At 45.1% G+C, this 19,009-nt stretch overlaps 1 protein-coding gene across 1 annotated transcript in view; it reads left to right on the forward strand.

The window, feature by feature from the left end:
- The window catches only part of hectd2 (HECT domain containing 2), a 43,219-nt gene extending 26,297 nt beyond the window's left edge, over positions 1–16,922 (forward strand). Inside the window, exons 17-22 of the mRNA XM_041947752.1 lie at positions 1,429–1,503; positions 4,015–4,102; positions 5,192–5,298; positions 10,789–10,904; positions 11,933–12,076; positions 13,229–16,922. Coding sequence (XP_041803686.1) covers positions 1,429–1,503; positions 4,015–4,102; positions 5,192–5,298; positions 10,789–10,904; positions 11,933–12,076; positions 13,229–13,349 — 651 coding nt within the window. The 3' untranslated portion in view covers positions 13,350–16,922. The remainder of the gene's footprint in view (positions 1–1,428; positions 1,504–4,014; positions 4,103–5,191; positions 5,299–10,788; positions 10,905–11,932; positions 12,077–13,228) is intronic.
- The last annotated feature ends 2,087 nt before the right edge of the window (positions 16,923–19,009 follow it).

The raw sequence follows: 19,009 nt of genomic DNA on the forward strand, positions 1-19,009 counted from the left end.
TTTGAAATATCGTGCAAGGTATGTGATTTTCTCTGAGCGATAGTTAGTTTGCTCGCTTTCATCATGCACACTCTTTTTACTTTCAGTGAAACTCTGAGCAAACTAGTTTGTTTTTGTAAAATTCACATGCAACACTTTGTTGATGTAACAAAGAGTTTGAAAGCTTTCTTGTGTTCCCAGAAGCTTATTCAACCACTTCAGCTCACTTCCCTGTCTTACACACACACACACACACACACACATTTACAGGTTCAGCCACTCTCACACACACACACACACATTCTGCGTCACACTCATGCATGCCAGTGTATACATCACAGCCGTACATACTGTACTCACATCGTGTACTTTCTTGTTCTCAGAGTGTGTGAACAATTTCTGGTTTTCGTGCACATAATGGCCCCCCTGGGGTGTTGTTATTTTCTTATGGAAGCAGTTCGGGGACCTTTGCACAACAAAAAAGCTCATTATGAGTAACTGACAGGACCAGGCTGCAGTATGCAAAGAGAACTGACACTGTGACCTAGATGCAGCTGCTAACAAAGACAAAGAGGTGCGTTTGAGGAAGGCATTGAGTTCCACACACCTGCTGCAGGTGTTGACAGTTTTCGTCTGCAGCTTAGCGAGAGTGGCGTGCTCGCTTTTTGTCCTCGCTTTGCGACAGACTGACGGAACAGTTCACCTGTATTGTGCAGCAGATCGTGAAATGTCACTCGAAGTTACCTGATACAGGAGCTGTTTCACATCCAAAACCTTCCTCAGTGTGAAGGTCAAAGACTCCGGGTCTCACCTGGACACACACACACACACACACACACTTAGTTGGGTCACTTTGGGGGAAATTGCATAGACTTACATTCATTTCCTGGACACTTAGCCCAACCCTAACCGCTACTTGCCTAACTCTAACCTTCACCGCTGACCCAAACATCAGCTGTTTTTCAACTGGGTCAAAGCTTTTGTCCCCGGTTGTACCAGCTGTAGACTCAGTCATGCCCACAAACACACACACACACACTCCGGGACACTCAAACGGGCCCCCTGTGGTTGTGTAACAGCAGGACATCAGATATGAGGCCTGCAGTTGGCATCAGCGTCTTAACTCTGGTGACCCCAACAAGCAAAATAATGAAACTTCATTCAGTGAATGCCTGAATCAGTTCAGCGAGGTGGATCATCGGTGTCCTGCTCGACTGTTTTCTGAAACTGTCACATAACTGGGAGTTAGCTTGTAGCCCGGAGCTCAGGCGATGCTGCAGCTGGACACAGCTTCTGAAGACGAAAGGTCATTTCATACCATGTAACATGAAGTCGTGGATGTTTTTGAGTTTTCCCTGCAGTGGCACCTTAAAGAGGAATCACTCGTCTCATTTGACTTCTCTCAGCCGCTTCGGGATTGAACCAATGACCTGCTGTGTCTGTCTGCAGGAGCTGGCTCATGGTTTGGGAGAGCTGCTGAGCTACGAGGGAAATGTAGAGGAAGACTTCTACCTCACCTTTCAGGTATGAAAGACACTGAAAGCTCGGCTGGGAGCTTCATGATGCACGGCTTATTTGAATGTGGCAACTGCAAAGAAAGTTTCTTTTTATTCATTTTCAGTGCATAAAAGTCCATCACTTACTGGTGACGTATCAAAGATTCAGCTCAGCATTAGCAGTGTGTGCGTGACAAGCTGTGTAAGTTGCTTTTTAGTCAGGGTTTTGTTTAAAGTTAATCACCACTGCTGTTAATGATGTGAGAAAGATCTGAGCGCATATAAAACTCTGCGATGAAGGTGTCAGAGGGGGTCTGACGTGCTGACAGACAGCTGTGACTGCTGTCACTGGTGTGTGATTTTAATAAAGGCCAGGGGGTGAACAGGATCAGCCCCACTGATGTCATACAGCACTTCAGTCATTTATTTAACCATCAAAGTGTCGGGTCGCAATAAGCAGGAACAGTATGCATATTATTATAAATAAAATCCAGTCAGATGAACAATATTTAAATCACAAAGGTTTAGACCAAAAGATTGTTAACTTGATGGAAACCCTGTATTTTTTATGTTTCTTTTATATTGCTGATGATAATTTAGTGGAGTTAAATCTTTAAATCAAGCCGTTTTGGTTTGGTTTGATGGGAACACGACAGTTCCTGCAGGGAGGCGCTGCAGACTGAGCTCACGGCAAACAGCGCCCCAAAGATGATCAGCTTCCTGATTAGATATCTGTCCTGATCATCGTCTGCAGGACGGTGCAGGAATGTCCACCAACTGCTCACCTAAAGCTGTGAAAAATGACACTTTCTTCCTGCAAGTAAATACTGATGATGATTATCTGTGTGGTTTGGTAACAGTGAAGTACTTCCCACAAAGTGAAGTAGAAATATATTAATACATTTACTGTCAGCAACACCAGAAAGTTTCAGATTGCATTAGAAGTGATAAAAGCGGCTTCATTTTGGTCCACAGTCGTCATTTCAGACATGAGCAGGTCGGCTTTACATGACGTGACGTCAGCACGTTTCACGCTCTCTGCCACCGAGCGCAGTAACCAGATGTAATGGAATACTTTACAGCAGCTGGGGTTCAGTGTGAAGGTGTAACATATGCGAGAGGAAACGTTATGTAAAAGCCTGAGCGGAGGTGTTATTTTAACCCACAGTGGGAGCGGGCTGCGAGCTATAGGCCGGCCGCGGTCACACCACCGCGGGGCAGTTGAACTCGCTGACCTGCAGCACACTGGAGCTCTCTCTGTAGTTTCTATAGCTCTGACTCAGCGTCACTCCCCGTCTTTTTCTCTCTGTTTGTACATCAGTGTGTGCCTCTGTTGCTGTATTTGTACCCATCTATTTTCCACACAGATATACGTTTGTGCTGCTGTCCTTGCATGAGCCCTCATGACATAATTTATTCCCTATAGCCGCTCCCCCTCACCTCAATTTAATTCTAACCGTAAACTCAAAGTGTATTTGTGGAGCACATGTGAAATGAGTCTCCTCATTGAAAGCTGTTCAACATTTTGTGCTTATTCTCCTTCTCAGCAAGAGTTAGGTGAGAGGATTGATACCACTGATACCTGTAGGCCAAATACTCGAGCTCATTATAGCTCCTTTCTTTAATCCTCCATTCATACAACACTACACCCAGGTCACAAATATTATACTTCAATTATACTTTTTGACACTTTGTGCTATTTTTGTCACCTTTGAGTATACTTTAGTGTACTCATCTAATCCTTGAGTACCACATGAGTATTACTTGAGTATACTTGAAGTGCAAATAGTTGCTAAACAAGCATTCAAACACACTCACAGTACAATTTGTATTATATCACCAGTGTGTTGGAAAGTACACTTTATTACTATTAAAAGTATTTTTTATGCTTTTTAAAAGTACATTTAAGTCCAAATTATAATACACTTACATTAAAGTACACTTTTTACTTTGAAATACCACTTTAAGTACTGCAGAAGGAGGTAGAAGGAGGAGTCATTTTCAATAGATTTAAGTAGAATTTGATGAATATTTGTTAAGAAGTACACGTTTTAAAAGTGTCTGTCAAACATACTTTAAATTAAAATAAAAAAGTAAAGTGTACTTGTCCTGACTGTCCTATCCTTTACTCATATTTGTAATACTTCCAGTGTTTCTCATTTGTGTAACAACAGCAGGTTGTTTCTGGGGCTTTTTCTTGCACTGTTCTCATTCTTTTAATTCAACTCTCACCAGGAATGAACTCAGTATTTCTGTCTAAGAGAAGCAGATTATCTACTCTATTATCACCTCATAAGCTGACGTGGAGAACAGATGTCCATTATCACATCCAGGAGGCACTTCTTTCCTCTGTCTGTCCTCCAGATGACAGGAAATACAATATTCATTCTTCTTTTCTCCACCAATTGAACCTCGTTTGGTAATTTGCTGCTATCGCTGTTTGCATGAATGAGAGGCAGAACAATGCGCCAGATATTAGCCAGATTTTAGTTGTGGCAAAGCATCGCCTGTGTGACATTATGCCTTTTGTGTGTTGCAGGTTTTCCAGGAGGAAATGGGCATGGTCAAATCCTACAACCTGAAGCCTGGAGGAGACAAAATCCCCGTCACCAAGCAGAACAGGAAGGGTGAGTCCACTCAGAGTGAGCATGTTTGTGTATTTCAGCCGTCGCAGGTCGTTTCAGTCGGGTTAACAGCAGGATGCAGGTTCACGCAGGTATACAGGAGGTCGGTGTGCCACGTTTCTTCTCCTAATTCTAAAAAATAAGGCCTTTTATTTTCTGCAAAAGTTCAGTTCAACTGTGGAAAACACGTCGTGACGAGAGGTCGGAGCCTGTAGCAGACGTGGCGACCGAGGCCACAAGAGGAGAAAGAGGAGCACCTCAGTTATTTGGAGCTGGTTCAGAGCAAAAGTCAGCTCTGTTTGCTGTTGTGTCCTGATGCCAAACGATGGAAGCACAAACAATCTGTTCCATCATTCAAGAAATGTGCATGTCCATAAAGAGACTGTAGGTGTGGTTTACTGCAGCTACGCCTACAACAAGAGAAGCAGGAGAGGCAGAGAGGCTGTGTGGGTCAGACTCTGGACTCGAGGTTTGCAAAGAGCTCAGCAGCAAAGACAAACGGGCACTCAGAAACCAGTGAAATGAGCAAAACCAGCAGCAAACAGTCATGCATGTTCGCAGGTGTGGAGGTTTGGTTGCAGTCGTGGGGTGGTGGTGCAGACAGATGTTTTAGCATGAGAACGTACAAACACAAATGTGATTCTGAAAAGTTGGACCATCTCTCCCCATGCTTCCTCCCTCCCGGGTGCAAATAGTGTCGTATTAACATTGGGAGTGATACTGTAACACCCGGTGTGCAGCGTGCAGCGTGCAGTGGTTACAGACAGTGAAACATTGGATGCTGCTCATGTTGGTGTTCAGTGCTGCGCTCTTCAGAGAACAGCTGAACTGTTGAAACCCTCCTGTGCTGTTTACCGAACAGAAACCTGGCTCCACAGAGTTTCTTTGTTCTGTTTAAGAGGACGAAGGCGAGCTGAGAACTCGCTTATTAAACCTGATTTTCCATCCAGCAGCTCTCATTGGCGTCCGGCTCCAGCTCTCTGCCAGTGTCCCTCTGTGTGTTAAACGGAGGCACCGAGCCTGGAGGGTAAACTGCAAAGAGTTTGTATAATGAGCATATTTAAAATCACGCCGTTGTGTCTCTCTCCACAGAATATGTCCAACTCTACGTCGACTTCCTGCTGAATAAATCCATTTATAAACAGTTTGCGGCCTTCTACCACGGCTTCCACAGTGTGTGTGCCTCTGATGCACTCATGGTGAGTCCACAGTGTGTGTGTGTGTGTGTGTGTGTGCGTGTGCACGTGTGTGTGGGCGTGCACGTGGAGGGTTAAGGAAGCAGTTGAGACTGGCTTGTTGGTTGCACAAACATCACATGCAAACGTTCCATTAGTCATTCGCTCCAGTTTAATAATAATAATAATAATAATAATAATAATAATAATAATAATAAATTTAATTTCTAGCGCACTTTTCATCGGGAGGATCTCAAAGTGAGTACAAAGTACAAAAAAAAAAGTTAAAGCAATGCTCAATGAAAACAATAAACAGGTTAAAATCAGTTCATAATCAACATTCATTGGCCTTTCTGAATAAAGAAGTTTTCAGGCCTGATTTAAAAGAGTCGAGGCTCTGAATAGCCCTCAGCTGTTCGAGAGGCGTGGTGCGGCCGAGCAAAAGGCTCGGTCTCCCATGGTGGAGAGCCTGGTGCTGGGGGTGTTTGTGGATCTGAGAGTGCGGGTGGTGGACTGTAGGGTCAGGAGTTCTTGGAGGTATGTGGGTGCCAGTCCATAGATGCATTTATAGGTGAGTAGCAAGATTTTATAATTGATCCGGGATGAAACAGGGAGCCAGTGCAGGGATTTAAGGGTGGGGGTGATGTGCTCGTATTGACGGGCTCTCATCAGGACCCTGGCAGCGCTGTTTTGGATGTACTGCAGCTTCTGGATGGTTTTGCCAGGTGTCCCGATGAAGAGCCCGTTACAGTAGTCCAGCCTGATGGAGATGAATGCACGGACCAGTTGTTCTGCTGCGGGAGGGAGAGAGTGGGACGGAGTTTTGAAATATTGCAGAGATGGTGGAATGAGGTTTTGCACATATGTTTTATGTGGTCATTGAAGGTCAGATGGGGGTCAAACCGAACTCCCAGGTTTGTTGCTGAGGAGGAGAGAGGAATGATCTGTCCGTCAAAGGTAAGTTGGGATACGGGTGAGGAGCGAACCTGATGTGGGGTACCAACGAGGAGTGCTTCCGTTTTATTGCTGTTTAGCTGAAGACAGTTGTTATTCATCCATGCCTTGATTTCCTCAAGGCAGGAAGTGAGGGACGATAGAGCTGTGGAGGAGTTAGGGGGGGTTTTGATGTACAGTTGTGTATCATCAGCGTAACAGTGGAAGGAGAGTTTCTGATTAAAGGTTCTGAGAGGCTTCTCAAACAAAAGGTGCTGAAGGTTTAGTTTAATAGGTTGTCTTAATATTTAAAAATTAGAAGTCCGTTTTAGTCTCGAGTCTCGTTGGTCTCGCTTCTTCTTGTGTATTTCTGCCTCAAGCCTGAGCTCTTAGTGAGACAGGAAGCTGAACGTACTCATGCAATTCCAGCGTTTACTTTTATACTCGTATTAAACACATTAGAAAGGTTCTCACGAACTGATGGTTTTTAAAATATAAGCAACATTGAGACAACTCACTGATGACGTCTCTCAGTGATCCACAGATCAATAACACTCTGCTGCAATAAAAACATTGAGTCCAAAACAAAATGATAATCCACAGAAAGATGTTTCCTCCTTTCAGATTAGCAGACGATGTGCTCGTCGTCTGTGTTTTCTGCTGTTACTCTTCTGCAAGCGTATACAGATTGGCGCCATCTTGCTTCCAGTTACTGTGGAGTCTTGAGTTCAAATGAAACCTCGCTCGACCAATCGTGATCTGCCGTTTGAAGGAATGAACCATGCATGTCCTCCAGATGGTTCAAGAACAGCTTTCGGTTTGCTTTGCAGTGCTGGTCAGCTGCTCGCAGTGCTGACACTAAATAAGCTAATTCAGCATCCATTCAGCAGTAAGCTCCATTCAGGACAGCATCAGAAACACATCCTTGTAGAGAGCAGCATGGCCAACAGCACTGCTGAGTGTCGCTTCTGGAGGATTTATAGTGGCTGTTTAGTTCTTTAAATCTGACCTCTGACACACAGTGTTAGTGTGATTCTCATTAAAATAACATTTTCTTTTATTTCTAATGCTCAGTGAAGTTCACAGACTGGCTGAAGCTGTGAGAACTAGTCAGGGTTTGACATTCATGCAGTGTAAAGTGTCCAGCAGCAGTGTTTCCTGTGAGTGACGTGGGGGTGTCCTCGTGTTGATTTCAGCTCAGATCAGATGTGACTCAGCTGTCAAAATGGTGTGAAAAGAAATTCTTTGGAGCAACATTTCAAACATGCGAGTAATGTGGAGTTCACCACTTCCTGTTTCGCAACAGTGGCAGACAAAGCGGGGGGGAAGGTCAATGGGAGGTTGTAACTTTTGAATCTTTCTTCTTCTTCTCCATCGCGTTTGGCCAAAAATGAGAATGAAGCAGGATCTTCTGTTTGTGTCCCTCAGTCGAATGTTTGTCCTCCCCGATAAAGAAGCGCTGACTCACATCTGATCGTGTTGTTGTTTGTACAACTCTGGAGACCCTGAACAGGGTCAGAGGCCCCTGAAGGACCCAAATAACACAGGAGAGGAATCCACAACAAACCACTGTGCTGCCTTCGCTGCTCTCGCTCAGTTTTCATGTTTGTGCTGTTATTAGTATTGTTTTCTTATCGTTTTATATTCGTTTTATTCAAGTGAAATGTTAATAATCTCTGTGGATTCACATTTTATTTGATTTGAACACAAAAAGAAACTAAAACTCTTCTGAGCTGCAGCTGCAAAAGACAACCAGTGGACAAAGAGCGAAACTTCCAGACGGTTCTTTGATGCTGTGGTAATATTACATCAGCCGCACATGAAGCGCTGTTTGTGAGACAGCTTTGACCTCTGACCTTTTGGTTCTGACCCACACGGGTCACGGTGAAGTTCTGGGGTCGCGGTGAAGTTCACAGCGAACCTTGTGGGGGAGCTTCAGGAGTCGCGGCGGCAGCAGAGCGAACACACTGAAATAACTCCGTGTGACAGACCACAGATAAGACCGAGCGACGGACAGGTCGATCTGCGTTTATCAGCTGAGAGGCTGAATCTGGGTCAGAGACGGGACGAGCTGATCCAAACAGTGGAGGCTGAAACAGCGACGACAAGTCTGAGCCGTGCAGATAATAACTCCTCCCGACCTTGTCGCCGGGCAGATATTTATATCATGTTGTCATTTTCACGTTGATCTCTGTGGCGTGACGTGATATTCAGTTCTCGACTTTTTGGTCTGATACAAAAATGTCAACGTTCAAGCGTTATCTGTATTTATAATTTAATTTTCACAACATCTTCACTTATTTTATCTTCTTCTCCTGATTTTCCAGCCAGACCAAACATTTAAATCCGTTCTACTGCCCCCTACAGGTTGGGATTGTTATTGCACCTCAACTTAAAATCACACTGAAGCTTTTTTCTCGCTGTGGTTGTTCCTCCTGTTCATACTGGATATTCACAGATCCTTTCCTCATGTGGTCTCAGTGTGAGTGATCGGTTAAGATCCACAGTCCTTTTTTTGTGCAAAAATGTATCGCGAAGGTCACCTGAAGCAAATATGAGGACTAAATTACAGACTTCTTCAAATTTCCAAATGAACTATTCCGCTGCAGCTCAAAGGGAAACACGGCGAACACACACTCTGGAAGATCACATGATTTCACTCAGACTGCTGAAGCCTGACATGTTTGACTGTGGACTTTTCCCATCATCACTTACATTGAAGTTAGAATTAGCGTGAAGCATGAGCCTGAACGCATCATTTCATCATGAGCTGGAGATTTTTTGGATGTTTGGAGGAAGTGGAAAGTTTGTCTTCCGTGATGGACGTACAGATGGACATCATCAGCGTCTTTTCTAACCTCCCCTCCACACTCCTACACTGACAGACAGATACGTCGTGTTTAGACAAAACTGGAAAAAGTCTGATTTTCACCTTTGCCTTTGCTTTCAGAGGGCAGAGGACACTCTCCTCACAAAAAGGTTAACTGATTTGATAAAAAATAACTAACAGCTACGTGACGAGTACAACTAAAAACACACCTGTCTCACTCTCAGCTCTGTTTGCATTCGATCCGTCAGTCACGTCCACATCGTCTGACGTGTCAGGATGTGATGAGGCAGGCCTGTGGTTAACAGTGTGTGTTTGCGTGCGTGCGTGCGTGTGTGTGTGTGTGTGTGTGTGTAAAGTAAAACCTGGAGTTTTTGACCTTCACGTTCAGGTTCGGGCTGTTTGGATGTGACACAAACAAACAGCCTGATTAGGTCAAACTGAGCGTGCCGCGGTGTCGCTGCTGGTTACAAGAACTTTTATTACATTTTTGAACTGTTGTCAAAGCAAATACTGCGCACACACATACATGATTTGTGTATTTCAGGTGCATTATTGATTGTTTTAAAGCTAAAACAGTTTCAGCGTGACCTTCATGACTGACCTGCAGAGTCAGACTCTTGGCCAGCGAGTCAGACGTTAAGTTGTGCTCACAAACTTTTGACTTTTCCACGGATGTACGTAAGAAGCTTTCACTCCTGGAAGTTGCCAGTTTGACACGAATACCAGCTACTGTGATGATGCAGAACTTCCTGTTCCTCCTCCTGATTTACCGGCCGTGTTGCTCGCCCACGACGTTCTTACGCCACCCGAGCGGCGGAAGCGATCGTTGCGTTGGGCGCTGTTGTGTTTTAATGGAAATTCTGCTGAAAGGCTGATGTTGCGTCCATCCAGCTGTTTTCATGAAGTGCTTTCTCATGGCCGCTGTAGTTTCATGCAATCAAACGCCTGTTGATGCCGTTTATGGTCGGCATGTTGCTCAGCTGTAGCTATTGAATGTAATTAAGTCTCTGTTGAGCCATGCATGAGAGACTTACAGGAAACTATGCATATACTGTTAGTCATCCTGTCTGAATATTGATATCATATTTGATCGGTTATCAGTTAATGTTACATTACTTTATGCATCCTGTTTTGTTATGTTACTGCGTGTCAGTACGTTCTGTCGTTGTTGTTTTGTGAGATTATGATGATAGCTATTTGTTGTTTTTGAAGTCCATAAATGTGTGAACGCTGCGATCGTTGGGTTTCTTTTCTTTATGAAGCCTTTTTGCTTTTTTTTATATATCTGCTATATATTCTATATATATATATCTTCTAATATATCTGTGTCATTCAGTCCAGCAAAAAGAATGGATGCGAGCAAGCTGGGTTCTTAATCAAACAAAATACTTTATCTAAGAAAAAAGGTCTTCAAATACGATTTCCATGTTTCAGAGTTACACAGCAAGCACGGTCAAAAAACTGTATACATCCGTGCTGGTCTAAAATCCTTCTGGCTCTTTCCACCGTGGTTTCACTTCTGAAGTGCGTCAGCCTTTATGCACACTATCAAATTAAAAGTCCTGAATCTAAATGACTGTTAAATGACGCCTTACTTACAGTAAACATCTCTTTCCTGAAATAAACAAACTAGAAATTAAAAATACTAAATCTATGAATTCTTATGTTGCTTTCTGATTATATTATTACTCATGGCTCTAACAGTTTCAGTTCTCGAGGTGCGTACTGATTATTTCTCTCTCTCGGTGCAGCTGCTGCGGCCGGAGGAGGTGGAGATGTTGGTGTGCGGGAGCCCGGAGCTCGACATGGGCGCTCTGCAGAAAGCCGCTCAGTATGAAGGATACAGCAAGACAGAAACCACCGTACGGTGAGACGCCTGCATTTCCTGTTCCCAGAAACCAGCTCAGCCGTGCTGACTCACTGCTCGCACAGCGACTCGCGTTCCCTTCTGACAGACTCTGCCTTCATCTGATGTTCCTGTTGGACAGACGGTGTCAGCTGAGGACAGTCAGTGTCAGTGCTGCTGCGTTTGTTTCACCTCATCCCAACCAGAGTTTGTGTTCAATTCAAGAGAAATTCAGTGATGATTGACTGATGGTTTGCATTGTGATTAAGCTGCAGGTATGAAAGGCGTTAATTCAGTAACAGGAAGTAGCTCTCAAACAGATGTCCTCCAGTCCTTTTGTTTCCAGCAGTCGGGGAGGAGAACAAGCCAACGCCTGTCAGCCACAGAGAATGCGCTCGCACGGCGCTGACAGCCGACGACGAGCAGCTGCAGGCCTGTTACACAACCTCAGCGCTGTCTGCCCGGCTAGCTGTCACCTGTTTATTCCTCAGCCGGTCATTTAGAATCTGTGCATGTGAACACCCCACCTGTGGAGGGTTCACTGTCACAGTACGATCTTCACATTATTCATCCAACGTTTTCAAAAGTCACCTCTGAGCTCAGGATCGCTCAGGAAGTCAGAGGACGATGTGCACTGCGGTCCGTCCCGCGGACGCAGCAGCACAGCTGCAGTCATAACGGGTGGTGACCAATAAATAAATGAAATTGACCCGATTTTCCAAGTACCCCTCTAATGTTCTTCCAAGTGCCTGTGAGATCAAACGGCTCCGGCTGCCCAGTCATAAGAATAACTTGGCTCTCCTCCATTAGATGGTTGATGGTTCAGTTGGCAGGCCGGTCTCTGTGCAGTGACCACTGGACAGCAGAGGACACAGCGGCAGGTTATGGGAAAAAAACCCTCCAAAATCACCTGCAGCAGGTGGACAAAGTGCGATCAAAGCACATGAACAGTCCAGAGAACACGTGAACGCAGCTGGAATCAGAAAGGAGAAGGTGACCTCTTTAACACTATCACACGTCTTCACGTCTTCTGCTCTGTGTCGCGCCAGGTGTTTCTGGGACGTGGTGCTGGCCTTCCCCCTGGAGCTGCAGAAGAAGCTCCTCCACTTCGCCACGGGAAGCGACCGCGTCCCCGTCGGAGGAATGGCCGACCTCAACTTCAAAATCTCCAAGATCGACGTTCCAACTGACTGGTAGGTTCCAAAAACCGACCGAGCTGAGACCAGAACTCTGCTCGGACAACTTTAAAGACGAGCAACAGAAGCTCAGCGATCCGGGGACAGACTGGACTGTACACTTTCATACTGCTGCCAGACTCAAATACAGACTGAAGCAACACAATGAGACAGAGAAGCTTGGTCTGACTTAAATATCTAACACAGACACAGAAAATCCACAGACACAGCAGCCGCCACTGACTCATCTAACTTTCTGATTGGCTGATCTGAAGCGTTCGAGTTGCCCGACAGAACCTGCAGGTGAAGCATTAACAGGTGAGCCGCTCTGTGAACCGTCTGTATCTCAGACCAGGTGTGAACTGAGCTGCAGGAGAGAGGACACACTGTTGAACTTTAACACAAAACACCCAGAATCTGGGTCAGAGAGCGGACAAGCTGCCCCACACACACACACACACACACACACACACACACACACACACACGCACACACGCTCTCTGTTTTTGAATGCTCATGAATCCTGCGTGTACTTCATACATTCTTTAAAAAGTTTAAATTAAGTATAATATTTTTGTCTGTCTCTCTCTGTCCGTCTCTCTCTCTCTCTGTCTATCTGTCTGTCTGTCTGTCCTTTCCTCTGTCTCTCTCTCTGTCTCTCTCTGCCTCTGTCTCTGTCTGTCTCTGTCTGTCTGTCCTTTTCTCTATCTCTCTCTGTCTGTCTCTCTCTCTGTCTGCCTTTCTGTGTCTCTCTGTGTCTCTGTGTCTCTCTCTGTCTGTCTCTCTCTGTCTGTCCCTCTCTCTGTCTGTCTCTCTGTCTGCCTCTCTGTCTCTCTGTCTCTCTCTGTCTGTCTCTGTCTGTCCCTCTCTCTGTCTGCCTTTCTGTGTCTCTCTGTGTCTCTCTGTCTCTCTCTGTCTGTCCCCCTCTCTGTCTCTCTCTCTGTCTGTCTGTCTCTCTGTCCCTCTCTGTCTGTCCCTCTCTCTGTCTGTCTCTCTGTCTCTCTCTGTCTGTCTCTCTGTCTGTCCCTCTCTCTGTCTGTCCCTCTCTGTCTGTCTCTCTGTCTCTCTCTGTCTGTCTCTCTGTCTCTCTCTGTCTGTCTGTCTCTCTGTCTCTCTCTGTCTCTCTCTCTCTGTCTGTCTCTCTGTCTCTCACTGTCTGTCTCTCTGCAGGTTGCCGATCTCTCACACCTGTTTTAATCAGATCTGTCTGCCTCCGTATCGAACCAGGAAGGAGCTCAAACACAAACTCACCATCGCCATCTCCAACGCTGAGGGCTTCGGCCTGGAGTGACACGCACACACACACGCACACACACACACACACACACACACACACACTCTCAGCACAAACACACACACACACACACACACTCAGCACAAACACACACACACACTCTCAAACACACACACACAGTGCACCTTATGCGTCTCTGTGGTCGTGGATCGGGCTGCAGAGGGAACGGGTTCAGATGTCAAACAATAATATTATGGGCTGTCATGCAGTTGGTGTTGTTACATGAGGGTTGGACAGATCAGATGGGAACTTTCCCTGAACAGAAACACTAGAAATCCTTTTATTTGCACACGTCACACAGACTTTTTGATGTCACATAAAGGAAGATATCTTTGAAAATATCTGTCAGCCGTCCACAAACTTCACTGATCAAATCACTTCAGCAGTGAAAACATATCAGTCACATGTGTTTGTATCACCAAAACTCCTTTCGTTTGCTGGTTTGCTCAGGTAATAATTCTTATCAGTTGTACAGTTTGTTGAATAGAGTACACGAGTGCGTCTGCTTTAAGCTGGTTAAATGTGTAAATGCATTATTTCCTCTCAGTTTCAGCCCTCCACCCAAAGCAAAACAGTATTTTTCACCCCATGAAACAGCTTTTCCAAAACGATGACATGAGATACAAGCGAGTGGGCGGCTGACTGGCTGATGAAGACGACATTCAGTCGCCTCTAACTTTTTGTGATTGTTTGAAATGTCCGTGCAGCCGAACGCGCTGCAGATCTGTTCACACTGAGCTGGATTCATGCTGATTTAGTCAAACGTGATGATAATGAAAGGAGGATTTTCTCAGCAGAGTCACTGCTGGTTAGCACGTAGTTTTTATGACGTCACTGTTTCATGCTCCTTCAGTCGTCCGACAACAATAACAATCAGAACAACTGTGTGTAATTCAATAATCAGTAAATCAATAAGCTAGAGTTCGTCCTGAGTGTTCGGACGGTAAAAGCAGAGAACAGTGTCACTGTTTTCGTGTCCATTCTCACTTTCTTTGCTTTGGTGACTTTTTAAACGTGTTTTTGTGAAGGCAGGAAACGTTTCCGACATCACTCCGCTGTCAGGACGTAGGAACGCCGTCGTGTACCATGAGATATAGATTGTCTTGTGAAGCTTTGTCGATGTTGTTCTTGTTGTTTTTGTGCTGTTTGACATTGCTGCCTGTTTAATCGAACAAAAGGCTGCAGCAGATCTTTTTTCTTTTTAAATGTTTTAATATTGTGACACGTTGAACCGGAGCTGCTGACGGACAGTTCTGTGTTTGTTCGGTTCTGTTATGTTGTTGTGTTGTCTCACAGCTGCCATCAGGCTGATGACCTGCAGCCTGCAGCTCGCAGCTGGTAGAAGATGAAGCCGTCTTCCAGACGTCCTGTTCTGGTTTTAACATGTAGTTGAACAGTCAGACTGGTGAGTTCAGATGTTTCACTGATTGTGGCTAAAAACTTAAAGATTGATCATCAATCAGTGATCTCAGCCCTGCAAAGCAGCTTCAGCGAAGCACCGTTTCTGGCACTCAGTGCTTAGAAATGTCCTTATTGGGCCAAAATAGCAGATTTTCTTCCTCGTGTAGTGACTGAAGTTAAAGTCGAGCTCACTGTTGTCAAGCGTGGTCAGAAGTTTTATCACAGCAATATTCATTAAATGATGGAAACTTTCAGCCTTCAACAATTAAAGAAATGGAAACTAATTGACAGCCTGCACTGCTGAACTCTAATAATGAGCGAGCGAAGACGACCTCATGTGTTCAGTTCTCACCTGCTCGCGCTCTGTGTGAGGCGAGTTTTGAGCTTCATCTCCCTTCAGGTGGGCGCCAACTTTCAACATTCGCTTCAAATCGACCTTGATGAGCAGAGACGAGTGCTTCTGGCTCTGGTGCTCTGTTTGTGGAAAGGTTAGATAAGATAAGACTTTATTGATCCCACAGCGGGGAAATTTACTTGTTACAACAGCAAGAATAAAGGAGAGGTAATAAAAGAGCAACGCTTTAATCTGTGCATTTTCATGGTCGACTGGTTACTGTGGCTCTGCTCATACATGCAGCAGGTCAGTAGTCCACTTTCTTTACCCACAACCTCATTTTGATGAACAGCTCTGACAATAGAAGTCGCAGCTGGCTGACTTTCTCGACTTGACGTGGCAGAGAACTCAGCGCTCTGCAGTAGAAATGTCACAGGAGAAAACCTCCACCCGCCAGTTAGCGACACCAGGTTTGTTGTTTGCTGTTGCAGAAATGAGCTCACTGGAGACTGATCTGAGATCTGACTGTTACCTGGCCACCTGGGTGCATGTAAACACACTGAATGTGAAGCAGCTGACGGAAGTCTCTGCAGTAGCTCGCGTTGGACTTTGACAGAACGGCAAAGCCGAGCAGTGGCGGTTAGCTTTTATTTGATATTCGTGGTGGATAAATGCATTGAAGATCCAATGAAATTAAGACTTTAACTTCCAGGAGAATGTTAATGGTGACTTTATCCCGCACCGGAAGGTGTGGACGTAGAATTAATTGAATAAAGCCGTCACAGGCTTCATTACAAACAACTGTCTGTCAGATCAAAGCGCCGCTTCACTGAGAAGCTGCAGGAGACGGCCGGGATTTAAGCACCGCACATCCTGGTGACATCCTGGCTGCCTCTGGTGAAGCTTTTTTGTCTTTCGTGCTGCTGCTGTCTCTCGTCCAGCGCTGGTTTCAAACACTCAGCACTCTCTTATGTGAGGTTGCCATGGCAAGATGTCTGAAGTCCTAAAGACCCAGACAAAAAAAAGCAAGAAATCACCAAGCAACAGTGAAGCAGCTTGTGTGGCTGCACCGTCCAAACTCATCAGTCTGATCTGGGTCACTCATTCGCTCAGTCGACCGAGTGTCTATAGGGTCTGAAAAAGCTCCTTATACAACAATGGACCCTTTCTGTCATTGAACGACAAGTCCAGAGCAACAGCGGGAGCCAGAAGCGGCTCTTCTCCAAGCATCTGTTTGAGAAGGACTTCGCGCCACATTCACATCACGTCGGGCTCATTGCGAAACGAGCCGCTGACTGGAAAGAATGTCGGCGGCTCGTCCCGAATACTAAAAGTCCAGGAAGCGGGCGATGTTGCGGGAGGAACTCAGGCTTGGACAAATGGGACGACGTTGATGTGAGAGAAGTAGTTTTTTGATATGCTGATCTGACCCAGGTCTGTTGTCGTGAATGGGACCAAACTGTGTCAGGTTATACAGTGGGATGGAGGCATCAAACACCTGTCTGAAAATAGTTCAAATGGGTTGAAAAGTTTGTTGAGATGTAATTATTTTCACTTGCCAGAAAAGTGCAGACGGCACTTAAAAAGCAGAGAAAACTTCTCCTGTTTTTTTATTATTATTTAACAGTCATCAGTCATCATGTACATTGAGTTCTGTTGGGTTTCAACATGCGTTGCCACAGTTTGCAATGACTGACTGAAGGACCATGCATGACCCATTTTTCAAAACCCATTATGCTTCTCTGTTGCCCAAGTCTTATATAACATACTGTATGTACTGCCGTGTTTCCACAAGTATTTACTGTGCAGTAAAGGCTGACGAGGGGCCGTCCCTCTCTGGAAAAAAACTGCTGGCTGTGCGTGTTTTTTTTTTTCAGATGAACCTTGTTCACGTTCCTGCACATCGTGGGCGCAGATCCCCCGGGGGCGTCAGCTGGGACGGCTTGCCTCCAACTCCTGAGAGCTGCTCTGCTTGAACACCTTTTTTTTTGTGTGTGTAAATAATCCATCAAACATCAGAGGCAGACTGTAGGAGTTCAAGATAAGATCAGCTTTTATTGGTCGTCAGAGGGGAGACTCAGGCGGACAGAAATACATAAATAATAATAAATAAATAAATAGTAAAAGTTATAAATGGATAACTAGAAGTATAGCAATAAAAGCAAGAATAGAAAGTAAAATAGAATAGAGAAAATAGAGAGAAAAGTAGTATGATGCCGTCGACTATAGCAGCGCAAACCACAACAACATATAAAATGATTAAGTGGAGTTAAGTTTCGAGGACAGTCTTTCTTTCTATAACATTGCTTTGATAAACTTGTCAGATTTTGGGTGGCAGAGGTGAAAGTCGAGCTTTGGCTAACAGGACTTTCTCATCAGGAATTCACAGAGCAGGCAGCCGTTATGTAACCCTGACCCACTAACGCAAGCATGTCAAACTCATTCCATAAAGGGCCGTGTGGTTGCAGGTTTTCCTTCAAACCAAGGAGGAGCACACCAGGCTGGAATCAATTAATCAGCTGATCTCAGTCTTCAGCTGATAACTAAGTGATCCCTTGATGTTGATTGGTTGGCCCTTTATGGAATGAGTTTGACATGCCTGCTAACGTTAGCGTTAGCGACTGCAGATCCTGACGCAGCCGACTCTACGGCTTCTTCTGAACACGCAGACAGGGACCATGAACGTATGTGAAAGTCTCAGAGAACAGCGGCACAGTCCGGTAATCCGGTGCAGCAGCGAGGGCGAGAGCACGGACGGGTCTGAATAATCCGTCTTCACACCCTCGTACACAAACACTCAGTCTTTATTACTCATTCACGTTATTCTGTCTCTCTCTCCTTTACTGTGGACGCCAATTAATCCCCAACAAAGCTTTTCTCATGATCCTCGTCTGTTTTTCCCTCTGAGCGTCTCTGTGCCGGTGAGGTGCCCTACTTTAATGCCGGGAAGCAGCGATCTTATCGTTTATTAAACAAACAGAAATATGTAGGCCATGGCCGCCGCAGCTTGGTCACTCAGTAACCCGCCAACAGTCCACCATTATCTTTTTTAATAGGAGAGCAGACAGGCTGCCTCAGCAAATCTCATCCTATTCATTTTCAAAAATAATCACACTATAGTGCCAAGTGTTGGGACGCTGACCCTGAGATGACCCTTTTTTTTATTATTTGTTGGTGCGGTGCAACACAGCGGCCTGTAAATCATTCAATCAGATCCTGTTCAGCCTCGTATTGATCTGTTTCTGTTGGGTCACATGACTTCCGACACATCAGAGGAGGAGTGGAGCTGAAACTGGAGTCATTGGTGGCTCGTTGCTGCTAATACCTGCCCACAGACTCTGAAGTCAAAGTCTCCTTCTTGTTTTTGTTTCGCAGCGCGCTCCTCGACACCTTTTACTCTATAAATAAATGTAAAAAACCTTCTACCTGCACGACTCAGCGTGTCGTCAGCAGAGTCTTCTTCATTGCCAGCGATGACCTCACAAACCTGGAAGTTTAGATTTATTGGTCTATGATCTGATCAAAAATGGGTACAATAATTTGAAGTGATGAAATATACTGTGATTCAAAGCTATTCAGATGCAATATAATACAGCAATTTACTGCTGATTCATCTTAGATTGGTAGGAATGAACATTTGCACTTCAGAATGAGTCAGTGCCTCGCCACCATTAGTAAACATGGACTGTGACACGATGAGGTGCGACGTGCTGATGAAGATCAGTTTTCAACACACACATCAAATGATTTATATCACAAACGGACCAAACTGAAGACATCGAACCCTGAGTCACCTTCAGTTCTGGCATCATATGATTATTATTATTCTTATGTTGGAGACGACTGCGGACAACATGGTTCCATCGCCGACTCTGTGCACGCACGAGCTGCAAAAAACAGGTGCAGGACTATGATTTCTTAA

Source organism: Chelmon rostratus, chromosome 11, assembly GCF_017976325.1.
Source record: "Chelmon rostratus isolate fCheRos1 chromosome 11, fCheRos1.pri, whole genome shotgun sequence".
Taxonomy (NCBI): Eukaryota; Metazoa; Chordata; class Actinopteri; order Chaetodontiformes; family Chaetodontidae; genus Chelmon; species Chelmon rostratus.